Source organism: Mercenaria mercenaria, chromosome 10 (assembly GCF_021730395.1).
Source record: "Mercenaria mercenaria strain notata chromosome 10, MADL_Memer_1, whole genome shotgun sequence".
In the NCBI taxonomy this organism is placed as follows: Eukaryota; Metazoa; Mollusca; class Bivalvia; order Venerida; family Veneridae; genus Mercenaria; species Mercenaria mercenaria.
In genome coordinates this window covers 33,543,692-33,560,926 of record NC_069370.1, presented here as the reverse complement: position 1 = coordinate 33,560,926, position 17,235 = coordinate 33,543,692, and the positions used below count along the sequence as shown (strand labels likewise).

The 17,235-nt window shown below is 32.6% G+C and overlaps 1 protein-coding gene across 4 annotated transcripts; it reads left to right on the top strand.

Moving 5' to 3' along the window:
* The first annotated feature begins 1,882 nt into the window (after window positions 1–1,882).
* Window positions 1,883–16,932, top strand: LOC123559443 (uncharacterized). 4 transcript variants are annotated; one of them, XM_045351274.2, is made up of 10 exons: window positions 1,886–2,415; window positions 3,104–3,301; window positions 4,067–4,188; window positions 4,799–4,946; window positions 8,030–8,164; window positions 8,949–9,149; window positions 9,923–10,036; window positions 10,555–10,671; window positions 11,557–11,656; window positions 12,367–16,932. In XM_045351274.2, exons 1-10 carry the CDS (start codon window positions 2,364–2,366, stop codon window positions 12,998–13,000), a joined length of 1,821 nt encoding a protein of 606 aa, XP_045207209.2. In that variant the 5' UTR covers window positions 1,886–2,363; the 3' UTR covers window positions 13,001–16,932. The 4 variants fall into 4 exon arrangements, with proteins under 4 accessions (XP_053408641.1, XP_045207210.2, XP_045207209.2 ...); XM_053552666.1 differs by lacking the exon at window positions 10,555–10,671 and having other exon boundaries at window positions 1,883–2,415; XM_045351275.2 differs by lacking the exon at window positions 8,030–8,164 and having other exon boundaries at window positions 1,884–2,415.
* Window positions 16,933–17,235: the final 303 nt, after the last annotated feature.

Here is a 17,235-nt window from a genome sequence, read left to right as displayed (position 1 = left end):
TCTGTCTGTCTGTAACAATCTTCAATACGAGCACCTATTGTTATCATTATGTTTGTACTTATTTGCATCTTACTTTCATTTTTTTTTGCCAATACAAACGTTTAGGTTGCTTTAGCCGGAGTCACAATTTGAAAAGAAGTCAGTGTTTTAAAACCGGTTCATTTGTTATGAGTAGGCGTTGAGGTCCGATTTAATAATGTATTCATATCTAAATACAAATTTAAATGTTGCTGAAGCGATGAACTGTTAAAAAAACGTTGCCAGTGTTATGTTCCCTTAAATAGCCAGAATGTGTTATTCTGGCTTGCGAACACGATAGAGACAACATTTTGCAATCAATTTTAATCAAACCCGCAAACAACTTATATTTGTATAATATCTCGGATCCTTTCAAAAACTGGCCAGATCCGATCATGGGTTCCAGAGTTATGGGCCCCTTAAAGGGCCAAGATTGTTTGTTCTTTTGGCTTTTGAAGACGTTAGAGACCAGACTTTAAAACAATTTAATCAAACTTGTTCACAACTTGTATTAACATAATATCTCAGTTCCTTTCGAAAATTGGCTAGATCCCATCATGTGTTCCATAGTTTTGGCCCCTTAAAGGGCTAAAATTTGCAATTTTGGCTTTTGCAGCCATTTATTGTTTGATTTGATACAAACTTACAAAATATCTTTAACAACTATTTATCTTGGACTCCTTGATGAAACCATCAGCTCCAATTATAGGTTCCGGTGTTACGGCCCCTAAAATAGCCAAAATTTGTTGACTTTTTTACCTTGCGAACACGATAGAAGTGACATTTTACATCCGATTTTACACAATGTAACCACATTTACATACAACTTAAGTCACAATAAGATCTCGGTTTCTTTCGAAAACCGGCTAGACTTCATCATGGGTTCTAGAGTTACTGCACTTAGAAGGATCAAAATTTTGAATTTTTGCCCTTTAAGCCATAGAGGTTTTATTTATGCTTTGATTTAATACAAACTTGCAGAGAATGATTATCTTGATGATCTCTATGCCAAGTTTGAAACTTGGTCATGTGGGGTCAGAAACAAGGTCACCACTCAACTCAGAGGAAAGCTTGTTAAAACCCTAGAGGCAGCTTTTATGATCCTAACTTCAAGAAACTTGGTCAGAATGTTTATCTTTATAATTCTTAGGCCAAGGTCGAAACTGGGTCACCCGGTCAAATCAAACGAAACGCTTGTTTACACTCTTGAGGCTACCTTTATGATCCTATCTTCATGAATGTTGATCAGAATATTTATCTTGATTATCCCTATGTCAAGTTTGAATCCGGGTAACGTGGGGTTAAAAACTAGGTCACATGCTCAAATCACATGAAAGTCTTGTTAACATTCTTGAAGCCATATTGATACTTGACTAGAATGTTTATCTTAATGATTCTAAGACCAAGTTCGAAACTGGGTCATGTGAGGTCAAAAACTAGGTTACCGCTCAAATCTAATGTAAAGCTTTTTAACACATTTATGGTCCTATTTTCATGAAACTTGGTCGGAATGTTTATTTTGATTATTCCAAGGGCAAGTTTAACAGGTGAGCTATATAGGGTCATCATGACCCTCTTGTTTGTATGAACCGTTGGTAGGTTGCGTCATTAGTTAGTTTCTAGTGTAAAGAAGTGTATACTAAAAACGGATTAAACTCATTGAAAAAAATATTTAGATGAGAGCTGAAGATAAACAAAATTGAACATGGTCAGAACAAAACAATTATAACTTGCATTATGTTTAATATAAAAGTGACCAATACAACCGCTGAAGATGCTATTTCCGAATGCTCGATAAAGGAGGAAAGCAATTTAATTAACAATACATTTCAATCAGCTGTTCATCGCATTTTCATTTGTATGATATTTAACAATTGGAGAAACATGTTTCACTTTCATATGATGTAGCACTTAGATATACTCGCAACTAGTTGCGGATTCGCCTGTATCTTATAATCGTTGATTCAACAAATCTTTCCGCTTCGGGAGCACTTTGTTTCCTAGAGGCCAAAATAGGAAGTAATGATAGCGATACAAATTAAACACAACTGCATAAAAGTAAATCGTTATCTTTTTTGATGTTTAAAAGAAACATGCGTTGTAAAATATATATATAGTAATGTCACGATGCATGATTTTCTAGATGAGTAATTAGATACGCTTTATGACTTTCGTATGTGATGTAAATTAAGTTTAATTAATCTTAAGTATTTGTGTTTATCTAAACACACATTTACCATAGTACAAACTGCTAAGGATGCGACACGTCCTGTTAGATTTAATATCGTTAATGTATTGTGTATTATTTGTTTAAAGAGTTTTATTAAGGAAATATATAGCGCATTATGTCAAAGAATGTGTTACTACTTGGAATTTTGACAACGGTGTTGGGTCAAGGTAATTTATATAATGTTTTACTCATCAAAATCTTCTAAATTTAATATAAAACCCACGCATTGAAGATACCAGTACTTGTATTAATATAAATTGCAGCAATGATGTGTGTGAATATTACATGAAAAATACTTACGAATCTAATTTAATATTTATAGATTACTAGATTTGTATTGTGAAAAAACACGAGTTCTGCAGCGGTGATATTTCGCGACTTTAGAAGCGCATTATTATTCCACGAAAGAACGAGTGCATATTTCTTGATGAAAATCTAATTATCTTTCATTACATACGTATCTACACTATTTATAGTTATATAAATAATGTAAATGTGTTCTTTAGCATGAGTACAATTGAAAATATCATGGTTAAAGAACTTTTGACTAGACGACTCGCGTGAAGCAGACGTCACTAATGACGTCAAGCAGTCGATATGAAATTCGAACGAAAAGTTTGAAAATATTGACGTTTCAGGTCCCATTGTAATTTAACGTAGTTTATTGCCGAGAAAGTAATAATATAATATATGTGGCTTTGAAAAAGATGTCCGTCTTAAATGAAAAAAGGGAGTTCGATGAAAACAGGTATGACTGGTGAAAAATGAAGGAATGCAATATCCATAGCGGTAATAAGTGATTTTTATCGTACATTCATTGTAATAGAAATAAAAGGTTGTTCTTATTAATTAAAGGTACATTTTACGTGCCGTCGAATAAATCATATTGGGCCGATTATGGAAAGGAATGTGTACCGGCAACACCAAAGGTCGACGCTGCTATTAGCAATTCCTCAAATGTCTATGATGTTGATAACCTTATAATAGATCTTCCCGATAATGAAGACGTATGGGTAGGATATTATCAGGTAGTGAGAGTATTTGAATATATTGGTAAGTACATGGTCGGTTGAATCAAAGTAACAGCAAGGAAATGTCGTTTTGCCTAAGTACCGCAGTTTTGTTCAGACTCAATGGCTATATCAAGGTGCGTTTAATTTAAACTTATGTAATTTATCTCGATATAACTATAATGTTTTTTGAAAAAGTCGAAGGCAGTAACTAACATATACAATGATGCGTCATTGCTGAACCTAAATACTGGATAGCATTCCTAAATATCTTACAATATATAGAAATACATACCATACCTTATATAAAGATCTTTTTTTTTTAAATTTTAATCATCTGCAATGCAGCGACGGTCATATATAGAGGATATTACACGAGTGTCTTTTCGTATTGAATTTATTAAACGAGTTGAATAAAATTATAAAATACGAGGCTCTGCCGATCATTTTATCAATTTTATTCAACTCGTTTAATAAATTCAATATGAAAAGACACTCGTGTAATATCGGCTCCTCTATTTATCACATGTTAACCTTTCTTGTCGAAACATCAAAAAATCGACTTTCTTTTACTATATAAACAAGACAATTTGACCGACGTCACCTTTACTATAATTGACGTCGACGTCAAAGCTTTATTACACTAGTGTATTATCATTTTTATTTAATGGCTTTATTACACTCCCGTGACGTCAAACATGTGATAAAAGTAAAATTAGTCACACTTGACAACCATAACACTTTTCAAATTTGTTCAGTATTTCCTGCTTATAATAATCCTGCCAAGCTATATAACTGATGTTTGCAGGATGTGTCGAGCATCGTTCCTTCTTTGCAATTGACCCGCAGTTTATCAAAATAAAAGGCGATCCAGGACATTGCTTTCCCGGCTGCAGTGAAAGTACAATCATCGGCGTGACTAAAACTCGGGTAAATTTTATAATACCAAAATATCTAATGATCTAACTTTTTATTTTATTTTGGAATATCATACATGTAGGATTTTTGGAATAACCTACTCTTTTAAATGTTTTAGTCAACTTAAGCAAGTATTTTCTTTATTTATTACAAACGTATTATTCAGTTACTGCATCCTAGAACGATACAGAAATCATAGGCAATTTCATATCTTTAGCTGTTTGTACAAACAAATACAAACACAATCAAGTACTTATTTATGTAAGAAAGAACTTCATTTTATTTCTTGCTTAAAAATAGCATTATAATGATGAAATGATGTGTGTATAACTGTTAACAGAATTATGAGTTGATAGATACAATGTATCATTTTCAAAAATAAAAATGGAGTTTGAAGTTATCACAGACCTGTGTCTAATTATTGATTAGATTTTATATAATTATACACATGCATATAGTGAATATTGCAAAGGTTGCATTACTTTACAATTATACAACCTTCTGAGCATAAAAATGTAAAACAAGTGATGCCCCAACATGTAATTTTAAATTTTGCTTAGACTTATATGAAATGAACACCTATGTACGCTTTCATCTGTGGCATCTCAATCTATTATTTCAGTGTTACTGTCTTGGAGATGTATATAACTTAACAAAACATACACAAGCATGGTGCACAGACAAATGCAACAATCCTGCTGTTGCATGTGGTCAAGATAGGGCACCAGTGAAATACAGCTACATATCAATATACAAAATCAATCCACATGGTAACTCAATGCTTTGTCTATTTTACCTCAGAATGAGCATTTTGTTTATTTACAGTTGTTATAAGGTATAAGATATACTTAAATAATTCATAAATGTCTTTCTTCTTTATGGAATATTTCTGTTTGTTGGCACCAACTTACAACAGCATTTCAGTCGCAAGTTTTTATGGACGACTCGAAAGCATAATTTCGCAGTATCGTATGGTTACATATAACAAGGCGAAAGCCATTCAAAATACATATTCATTGTTGTCTTAGTACGTTAACTTCAAGGAACCAAATAAACTATACATATTTAAAAGCACTTATGCAATAATTTTTAAATGTTTACGGATAAGTGTATTAATGTTCATTTAAGAAATGATACAAATGTCACAGGGTGAGAAAAATGTGGAGTCAGTCCGGGGCTCGAACCCGGGACCCCCCGCTTACAGGGCGAGTGCTCTACCGACTGAGCTAACCGGCAGCTTGAAACATATGTTCCCCTAATGTGACCAAGTCCGTACCGTTACATATATATATCCCCACAAATTGGAAATTCGTTCTCGAATTCCGGTGGTATTAATTTTTTATTAATATTGCAAGCGTCGTAAGACTGGCCAAGCAAGCATGCCACGGTCCCACGTGGGGCGCCAAATGTCACTGGGTGAGAAAAATATGCAGTTAATCCGGGGCTTGAATCCGGGACCCCTCGCTTACAGGGCGAGTGCTCTACTGACTGAGCTAACCGGCTGCCTGAAAAACCGTCCCTAAATTTTCAATATTTCCTTTTTACAAATTTCATAGTAATGATGTTTCAGCTAGGTTGTCTAAAGAACGCTATTCATTGATATCTTTAAACTAAAACTTAACCAAAATTGATGACGTTACAATATTAACGTTGTGTACACATGTGTACGCAAAAATGACGTTGTTAAGCAATTACACATTTATTGACGCCATATTTTATTATTTTTATTATTTGCCCTGATGAGTATAAACGAAACCGGTAGGCAAATATAATGTTACTCATGTAATGCTGTTTACTTTTTCTTTATATATATTGTTATTTTTGATGCGTTTATATCTGTATAAACAACACTGGAAAATATGACAAATCCATCAATTGCGCAATGTACCAGTTAATTGTAATACATCATATTTGTCCGAGAAAACTGTTTATTGCGTTTGATCAACTGCTCACTGATTCCAATAATGGCTTTGATATTATCGCTTAATATACATAATCGACATACCTCGAGACTTTGTTATAAGTCTTTCAGCTATAAAGCAATACTTTAACACAAGCATGAAAATGCAACCAAATGGAGACTGAAGAGATACCATGCATTTATATCAATTAGATGATAGTAATTTCTGCAGAAAACGTAGAATCGTAGCAGAAAATGAGATACTCGTTTATGAAGAATTGTAGCGTTATGTAGATTGAATGGGTCAGCTACATGAAAAAGGCATAGCTTATAAGTGAATAACGATCTGATGATTTGCTGCATACATATATCAACATACAGATATTAAGTGTAAGTGCAGTCCATATAGTGGAAGGTAGTCTGGTTGCAATGATTCAATGATTTAAATCATAAACTATATCTCTACGCAACGATTTTTTTCTGGTAAATGTGTATACAATGCTTTGGCTCATGAAACTAATTTTCTTATATTTCATAATGAGATTCTGCCTGACAAGATTCGGAGTAAAATCAGCAATTACAATTAGTATAATAATTAGCTACAAAAAAGAAGTGCAAAGCGCAAACGAATAAAATGTACCAGAAAATGTGGCCCTAATATAAACATTTGTTTAGTAACTCAAGTACACTAACTGTTTGACAAATTAGGACCAACTAAGGCTGTAATATTCAGGTTTTCATTTATTAGAAACATAGTTTTAGTATGAAACTGTGTAAAATAAACCTTTGTCTTAATGCTGGAATTTGTCTTGATAATCACAGAGTATATAAAACCTTTATTTCTATAACGAACTTGTCCATCTTTCAATCTGGACAGTACCATTAACTGTTTAAAGGGGTGCTTACCAAAAAGATACTGACTAAATGGCGAACATTGCAGATTTTGATCAGACTGCATGGAAAAGCCGCCTGATCATGATCTATACCGGCCGCAAAGGCAAAATATATCGTGTCAAGCAGGATAAGGGTTAGGGTTATGACTTATTTGTTTGAAATGTAGATAATGAGTCAGTTCGGAGCAGACGTTTACCGATTAGAAGAAAGAGTTCGAAGCGAATCGAATGTCGTAATGTTTGCCTAAAGATGATATGAATAAAGTTTTTTTTTCTCCAACTCTAATTATTGTGATGCGAAGAGAATAGTTTAATCCTGGGTTAAAGGCAATGGTCATTGGATAGGTTAACTTGGCCATGTATGTAAGTGAAATACTGTTAATGGCTGCATTAAACCGAATAAATAAAATAAACAAGGAATATTTTAAATTGCTTTGTATCATGTGCTTAAAACTTTAAAGATTTAAAAAAGATATTTACACTTAAATATTTGATTTAGCATTTTCTTTGCAATTCGGCATCTTCTTATTAGCAGGAATTATGCAGCAATTGAAATATTAAATCATCGAGAAGTTCTTAGAACATTCCTATTTCTTAGCTTTGTTTGCCTGCCGTAATTAGACTTTAAGTAAGTAAGCGTCATAATACATGGATAGATAATTTGAGTTTGTCTTGTCGCTTTGCCTTTCTGACTTTCTGTCCTTCTTTCAGAAAATACTCTTTCGAAAGTTTTGGTTCTAATCGATTACTGTATAAAAATTAAGTCAAGGCTATGAACATTTTGTCCGCATTTAATGGTTAAATGGTATTTGGTGAAGTCATTTGTGAATAAGCACTCTCTGATCTTTTACTGCACATTTGGTGTGATTTTGCAGGGACAGTTACAAATAACAAGTACCTTAGTTATATTTTACCGAACGAAATCTGTTGCCACTTTTATATTCATATTACCTGCATGGCTTTGAAGAATTCTTTGATTCCATTTGATGTACGATAATGAAAGATTTTAATGCAAAATATTGGAAGACTAAATCATGGTTTATTTTTATTACAAATACAGTTACAGCCAGTTCTATTCAACCCGTAAAGTTAACGTCTCCGGGGAACAGGGATTGCCTACATTTAGATCCAAATGTTCCAAAAACATTCTACTGGGATATATGTACGTTTTCTCGCAAAGCAATGTGTTTCTATGGTGAGTGGAGATTAAACATGTGCTAGTAGATATTTTGCATAGATTTAAAGTCCGTAGTATATTCTGGTGGTCTATGTATTATTTGGCTTTATAACCTTATAATTATTTAAGAAATAATATATCTCATTTAGTGATTTGTCGCTGAATAAATCATTGTTTGGAGTTCAGATGCGAAGGAATTAGATCACGAGGGCGCAGCGCGACATGTTACCAAGGACTTTCAAGTACATCCTTGACGGCATTCATTTAATATTTGCCCGTTTTCAACGGTTTTTTTTCAAGCGCGCCGCTATGCCGTTTGGCGCTATGACGTAATAATTGTGATGTCAGAACAGTGAATTGTTGTATAATAATTCACTGTTTTCAGCCTTCTTTGTTTAATAGGAAAATAAATCGGATCGGGTTAGAATTTTATATATTATCTTATATTATCTTCCATTGTCGCATTAAATGATGCAAATCGATCTCTCTAACCGACGCAAAAAAAACCCCAGCAATAAACACGTAAACTTTAAAACACCCTTTTAAAGGTTTTACAGTAGTCCTTATTCGGGAATTTACTGAGCATTTAGTATTAAATTTTGTTTCTACGTTATTTTCATTGCAGTATGTGAATCTGTACCAGTAGCTTTATCTTTACATTGTGAAAGCGTAATACGTAGCGAAAAGTTTAACAGATATTTTCCCCAGAGCAACGAAATGATATTTTATTTTATCTTTAACTGTTTGTTGTAGAATTTTTGTTTAAAGTTTATCTACTAGTATTTTGTTTTGCTGTACATAGATGGTCGCGTTGAGAACGTAAGATGCAAAGGCACGTCAGAATATTGTTCGTGGATAGATGCCGCAAATACTTGCTTTCACAATGGACGTTTCCCAACATTATATTCAAATTCAAAGGATGTTATGAAAGGAACTAAAGCACAGTTATGGACTGGACTTTTCAAAACAAATGTAGTTTACAAATACAATGCAAATATTCCAGGTAAAGATATATGCTTTAAGTTTACATAAAAAATAGCAAAATCTTATAAAATATTTTCCGTATTCTTTAAGGATTAACTTTTGGGCAGTTATCATTTGTTTGCAATTTCTTTTCATAATCAGAAATTTATTCAATGAATATATGAAATATTTAGGAATTATGAATTTGTAACGCTAAATATCTCCCGACTAAGGCAAAGGTGGATGATCATATAACGTGTATCAACGTGTATTCATTGTCTTGAAATAGATAAGCTTAATTGTCAGTATATTTCACTGACAAAAATATGATTTTTATTATGAATAAAATTTGCTTTGCTCTTAGTTAAAACGGAATTTAGAATCAGGCAACTACACTAAGGCGACACGGAACATATTTTCATTAAAACGTTTTAGAAGTAAACATGAAATTCAGGTATACAATAGCAGTAAACGTTTGTTTAAGTCATATTTTGATGAAGCCCACCCGCTTAGTTCAACAGAGGGAGAGCGTAGATCTTTGATCTCATAGCGCCGTGTGTGTTCTCTTTGACGGTTTTATAAAAAACACATTGTGCCTGAAATCAATCGTCCGCTACCTCTGATTCTCGTGGAGAAGTTAGCAGTTACTTGAAGACAGAAGGTCATCACTGGAACAGCATACAGGAACACTGTTAAGGTTAACTGCCCACCGTTTCAACTGAAATACTGTTGAAAAACGGCGTTAAACTCAAAACAAACAAGCAAACATATTTCGATGAATCTTAACAATTATCTGTTACCTTCAAATTTCAGAGGAAAGGAGACACGATAAAAAGCAACTCGGCTATTTGACAAAAGAGGGAAACACCAGTGTGAAATTAAGGTTTGCAGAGGCCGATTCGATGAAAAGACTACTTTGCGTACAAGGTATCTTATTTGTGCAAAGTGAAATATTTATAAAAATAAGCACTTCAAAATATTACAAACGTTCTTTATTTTTATTTGTCAAATGAATGAATTATTTGTAATTTAATCATCGAGAGATGCAAGTGAAAGAGGTCTAAGTGCATGTACAGTAAATTCTATTTGATCTCTAGAAAAAAAATCATTTTAGCTTAAAATGTTGTACATTCACACGTGAGTCAAGCTAGCCGAAAAAACTCAAATATCTCCTAACACAAATCCTACTCACAGAAAGATATAATTTAATTTTTAATTTTCTGAAATATTTTATTTTTGAGGTTTTAGACAGCTTTTGTTATTTCTTTCAACTCAAACCGAATGGTAAGTGGATATTTTCATTTACAGTGCTATTAAGAAAAACGTATTTTTCCACACTTTAAGGATAACTGAGTAAGCATAACCGTATATATCTTATTATGGAAGCATACAGATTATTTGTAATTGTAGTGTTTGTGTTATTTTTATATATCGTTCTACTTCAGACAGAAACAGGAAAAAGACACAAATGACTCATGTAACAAAGAGCGAATCATTATCGGTAAAAACAACACAATTTTCAAGTTCTGCTTCTCCAGCTTTGCCGAATACAAGTAATACAGGTAATGAATTTGTTCAAAACTTTGAAATCATATCATTCATATATATTAATCATATAAATGTAAGCTTCATTACCTTATACACACCCTTCGCACAGGAAATGGCATGTTCACACTTGAAGACAATACATGTTTTATTCTGTGTAAAAGTGGACTTTGTAATAAATACAGAATAGGTGTTTGCAAAAGGGTAAAGATCTTTTTAGATATATTTGAAACGTTAAAATCTACTTTGGTTCTTTCATAAATATTTAACACAGGTTTTCACTTTTTTTTTAATTATTTTTCAATAGCAGATATGTTTTTGATTCCGGATCTGTGTAACTGAAAATAGAGAACCCCCCATATGTGAACAAAAGGCTATCAGACTTAGATATATAGTGATGTAACTAGCAGTATCTTCATGAATAATAAATCTGTAAGAAAATTAGTTGGAAGCATAGAACGCAACCAGGCAAAATAATAGCAGACTCGGTGTGCTTGAACCTGTTCATAGAGGTAATGAAATGTGCAACATCCACCAAGCCTACTAGCACCGGTGTAACCGGAATTCTATTGCAGATAAACGGAATATACTCCCTGACTCCAAAGGAAATAATATAAACTCTAAGCCAAAAAAAACGGGTAGAATTTAAACAGCCGCTACACAGTACTCTAAGAAAGCTGCTGTGATAGTTAAGGCTTATTATTTCAGTGCTGTTATATATTCAGGTCCTTTTGGATCATCGGGTCTGTGCAATATCTATGAAATAAAATTGCGCTCTAACCATGTGCTGGGTGTTGCTCTTTCATTGCCAGACATAGTCAAACCGGGTCTGCTATTATTTTGCTTGGTTGCATTCTATGCTTCCAAAAAGAATGTTTTAGATTTTATAATCTTTATTGTAGCTGGGGATAACTATGGTATATACATCGCTGTAGGAGTTTCGGTATCTGTGATACTTATTGCTGTTGCCATAGTTTTGCTGATATGTTTCGTAAGGAGGAGGTAAAGCTTTTATTATTTTTTCACAATCAGAAAGAAAGTAACGAAAACAAAAATTTATGTGGAGGAAAAGTGATATACTTATTTGTAGTAGTACTAAGACAACTTGATATTCCCGTCATTTAATGCATTGAATAAATGATAATTTTTTTCTTAAAGTTTTCTTAAATTTAGCGTGTTTGCAACCGGTATACATATGAAACGAATGTTATGAGTACTCTGTTATCAGAATAATCACCACTGATGACTCCAGTATAGGATAATCTATTTTATAAATTGTAAGCTATATCAGTATCAAAAATAATATTAAGCAAAAGGGTATTGTAATTAACTGAATAATTCTTAATCAGTTATACGCCTCGCGGAATGATGCGCTTGGACTAAGCCTTCGTTTAATTAAAACGTTGGGCGTATATCCTCTTCGTCGCGTCTAAATGAATAAAACTAGCACGCTTCTGTTATATAGAATTCGATCCTAACCTTACTGAAATATTATTTCTAAATACTACATACCTCAGTATTTTGCGGCATATTCAACAATATCCCGGATCAAATGGACTATCGATTTGAAAATTGTTATTTACTGAATTTGCCATTACTTTTTCAAAACAAATTATAATTCAGTTTCGTAAATATCTTTATATTTATATGCATTCATTTGTTCAAAATTTGTTTTACCATCGGTAAATATCACTCTCTATTCGATCTATTAGACGAAAAACGGCCAGCCAAGAATGTTCCCGTAGCCACAACAATACAACCTACCAAACAACTGAAACTGATAACGACAACCTCGAGCTTGCAATGCCAAATGAATCTCAAAGTAGAAATGACTACTTTATCCTGGAACCGGGACGAAAAGAACACGACAATATAAGTGTAACGTACGATACAGCAACTGAAGATACTGTCTACGATACAACAGATGTCCGTCAAGATTCTGTAACAGCTAAGTCAGAAAATGTATATAATAAACTAGATACGGATAAAGATACAACATATGATAAGGCTTTTGCTGGAAGCGGACCTAAGTCTGCATTTCCCAATGACAAGGTCATTGACGATGCAGGCATGTACGATTCAAGTACAGTGGCAAATAAACCAATTTGTTTTGATGGACAAGCCGATAGCATTTATAATAAATCTGATGATATGGATGATGGCGAGTATCATCATTTAGGCGGTAATGTAAAACAATCTAAAACAGATAACATTTACGGCATTCAGGGGACTAAAAGTAAAGATCAAGCATTATGTGATGACGATTCAACGTATAATTGCATAACAAATGACAGCACAGAGACTGTAAAGACCGATGATACATATTCAAGTTTTGGTGCAAAATAAAACAATGATTTATAATCTTCCGATTGTATGTATTAAACGTTGGTTATTGCATACCTTACGGCAGAAACGTTGAATATTTAAGAACGAATATAGTTTTATTTAATTTATTTAGTTATTTACCACAATCCTATTTAACATATTACAGTAATGAAAATTCAATAAACTTTGGGCGATAGTAAATGTTTTTAAAAAATTGGTAGACAGAGATGATACATACAAAAAGTATGTTTTGAATATGCCTCATGAAACAAACTATTTGAAAGACTATTTGTTTCGACTGATATAGACTCAGATTGATAAACTGACTGATGGATTGATTATTTATTGACGAACATTTGTATTAATAAATTAAATAGTTTGTTTCTGTAAATAGTATAATATTCCAAGACTAGTACCACAAAAGCATGCAATCTGTATATTAGAAATACTCGCTCAAATATGAAGTGAAGATTTTCAATATCATGGATAGGTATTTTTTACCCAATAATATATTTTTTTCTATATAAAGAGTGTTCGCACAATTCTTGCACTGTGTCTGAGCATTTCGAAAATAGAACTTGTAAATATGTTGGGGTAGATAAATACATGGGTTCAACAGATGCAATTTCTTTGAAATAGATGAACATGCATATTCATGTTATGCTTCAATGTTATTTTCATATAAATTGTTAAATTCTAGGGACAATACGAAAATAAGTGACTGAGCGAAAACAAAATAAATTGCAGGCTCGTTTTGAGTGAGTCAGTTTATTGGAGGTAATGAAGCAGTCCTCGCGCCCTCTAGCATCGGCTCAAGCGGAACTCTATTATACAATGAATATGTTTAAAAAGCAATTTCACCGGAAAATTTAGGTCAAGGTGGATAGCTTCTTTAAATGACGACCCGGGAAGGACTAGAACCCACAGAGATGAGGTCCAAGTGATTCGAAGTCTTGTACTTAACTTCTCGACGATGAAATCCCATGACAAACCAAACGCTTAATTGTAACACATACAGATTTACTCTCGTGATTGTTAATACTTTGTTTAAATCATGTGTATGTTTTATGAAACATATGAATCCATTTAATTCAGCACACATCATTACTTCCATACAAAAAGTTTATCAACTAAATCCTGTTCGTACACAGTACACTGTAGACAATAATCTAGAAGTGGTTTGGTTCAATGGTAAATAAAAATGAAAATAATATGCTTGAGGCCTTTATTTTTAAGTCAATTAAATATCTTCCTATCTTTTTCTTTAATTGAACCATTTGCTTCTGGAGATTTTGAAACAGAACGTATAAATGCAGGTACCAGATGTCATTTTTGATCTCTTACTAGTACCAGTTAACGTTCGTATATGTACACAGGGGACTGAAAATTATGAAACTGGGACAGAATAACAAAAAAAAAAACATTATTACATGACTCCTTTAATCGTCGGCCGACAGTTTGAATTACATTACCAGTATATATTCGACGCGTGTTGACTGGGCTGATAAGTCAAAATGTCATAATTAAAAAAAGAGATATGTTTAAACTTTAAACTATTAATTCTACGACTTTTTTGTCGACCAAGAAATCAACTGAAACATTCATTACTTTTTTCTATATTCCGTAATGTAACTATAAATTAGGTATTAAACTCAATAAATCAGTTTCTTAATTACGTTTTGTTTTATTTGATTGCTTCTTTATTGTTGTCCATTATTACGTTTTATCTATGTATTTTTGTGTATATATTAGCTATGTATACATCCGTGCACACATCCATGCACTAAATACAGATATATGACCTGAGAGCTACCTTTTTAGACATGGGTTTTCCTAATGGATATTAATCCTTTGTTTTGTGAGACCGTAAAATGCCGTCATTTATGGGCATGATAAAGCATACTTTTTTTTAACTTCAGAAATACATGCGTTATGGTAAGGCACTTATGTGCTCATTAATAAAATGTTAACTGTTGAAATTTGATACTAAACAGAAACTAGTGCACGAAAATAAATTTTCAGGTATTTCAAGTAAGATTTTCACATTTGAATTCATGAAATTGTAAACGGCTGTTAAGAATGTGAACTATAGTAGGTGGTAGACTAAGATATGAGAAATATGTATCAATATGATGGATATAAAATGAAGAAACATATACAGTCATCATTTTGTAACATTTAAAAATATCGTTAAATACCTTTTATATCATTTGTAATATGGCAAAACATAGAGTTAATGACTACACTGTACTAAGACATTGTATGTCAAACTACTTAATAGATTTTAAATTAATAGTACCAAAACGATATATTTATAGATACATGGATTACACTGAACATCAAAACAACAAATACTAAATATTATTCAAAACTTACAGGAAAATACTGAGTGCATTCTATAATAGGTAAAGAAAGAAGACATTTTGACATCTCAGCAGGAAAAGCTTACATGTGACAAAACGAATACTAATATTAGATGTGTGTCTTTCAACACTGAATTTATTAAACTCGTTGAATAAAATTGATGCAATGCTAGACAGAGCCTCGCATTTTATTATTATTTTCAACTCGTCCAATATAAAAGGACATTTCTGTAATATCCTCGATTAACAATAGTTCCTATATCTGAGTGTATTTCATAATGTTCCAGTATATCTAGTCATATTCCATTACTTAGTACAATGTAGTCAGTGTCTTTACTTTTTTAAATAAAGTGTTTTGTATAATTATTCTGTCATGCTTTCAAATGTTTCAGGATGGCTACAGTATTTTTTTTTCATTGCAAATCCATCAAGTTAACATATATTTCTTATTTCTTAGTTTGCTATCACGCTATTGATAACCTGTTAAAGTTCTTTTTCTAAATAACTGTATATTTTCTTTTTGTTTGATGGATTAAGTTTAGCACCTTCTTGATATATTAAAACTTTAAAACAATAATCATTCTGCGTTTATGCCAAACCGTCAACACCGTAATACGTTTATATTGTGCCCATTTACTTCGCATGTACCTCATTCTTTCATGGTGGAACCGTGTCCGAGTAAGTGCCAATCAACCTCCATGTCATGAACTTTCACGATTAAAATATGTACTGCTAAATAATATGTCCTCTTTTTTGTTCTGCAGTAGTAGATTAGAGAAAAACTTATTTACTCTCGATAACAGAGAGAGAGAGAGAGAGAGAGAGAGAGAGAGGGGAGAGAGAGAGAGAGAGAGAGAGAGAGAGAGACTCATAGCCTTTGATCCATTGTTAATATGAAAACTGCAAATATCTCTATGGCTGGGAAACCTACATTTGTAAAACCTACATTTGTAAACAAAATTAAGTGTTTCGTTGCACTTAGCTATACTTGCAGCTTAATACGGATGTATTTGTACCTACTACACTTGATATCCAAATAATCTTTCCGCATCAAAAGTACTTTCTTTCCTGCGGAAAAATTAGTAACGCTAACACTTAATGTAGAAAGTAAATATATGTACAAAATGTTGTTATATTAAGACATGAGTAAGCGAGGGGGGTTTTACGGCAAATTGACACTAAAAATGTCATATATCGCCGAAAAGAAGTTTCTGGAAATGAAAATGGAAAGATATCTCCAAATACATTTATATATATTCATTTATATACATGTAGTATTAAATATATCAATTGTAGACTTAATACTAATCGCAATAGCTGTGAATTAAAATATTTCATGCTCAGATTTAATGTTAGATACGTTCTGTTTTAAAAAGAATAAGATATTGTCGACATAAACTGTTTCAAACATCTCATTCAAAGATTGAACGATAAATGTTTTTACGTTTTGTTTTAATTCTGTAGATTGTAGTTTCAAATTAGATTATGGTGGTATGACTTTTGATAGTTTATTGAGACTAAGTACATATACATTGTAGTAACAGTTCAAATTGTCAAGGATGCGACACACATCCTCTTGAAGTTTACATCGTCAATAAATGAGCCTTTTAAACGGAAGTAAATATACGTATGGTGTGTTTATTCAGTGAACTTTCAGGGTGAAAGAAATTGTTCATAACGTAATGGGGAAGAATATGTTTCTACTTAGCCTTGTGTCAACGGTGTCATGTCAAAGTTATTGATTTCAAGTTTTAGTTAAGTTTGTACTACATGTATTTCATTTAGCTCAATTGTGATGTAAGCTTCAAGCCTATTTAAACCATTCTCGAGTCCGCTTCCTAGAAAAACCAGTAATTGATAAATAATGCGTTTTCTCATAATTCCTACCTTGTG

What these genes read in the sequence shown, in the direction of transcription:
- LOC123559443 (XM_045351274.2), top strand. Translation starts at nt 2,364, where the DNA reads ATGTCAAAGAATGTGTTACTACTTGGAATTTTGACAACGGTGTTGGGT. An exon ending in GACAACGGTGTTGGGTCAAG is followed by an intron (nt 2,416 to 3,103) that starts GTAATTTATATA and finishes TATTAATTAAAG; the next exon opens with GTACATTTTACGTGCCGTCG. An exon ending in AAGACTACTTTGCGTACAAG is followed by an intron (nt 10,037 to 10,554) that starts GTATCTTATTTG and finishes GTTCTACTTCAG; the next exon opens with ACAGAAACAGGAAAAAGACA.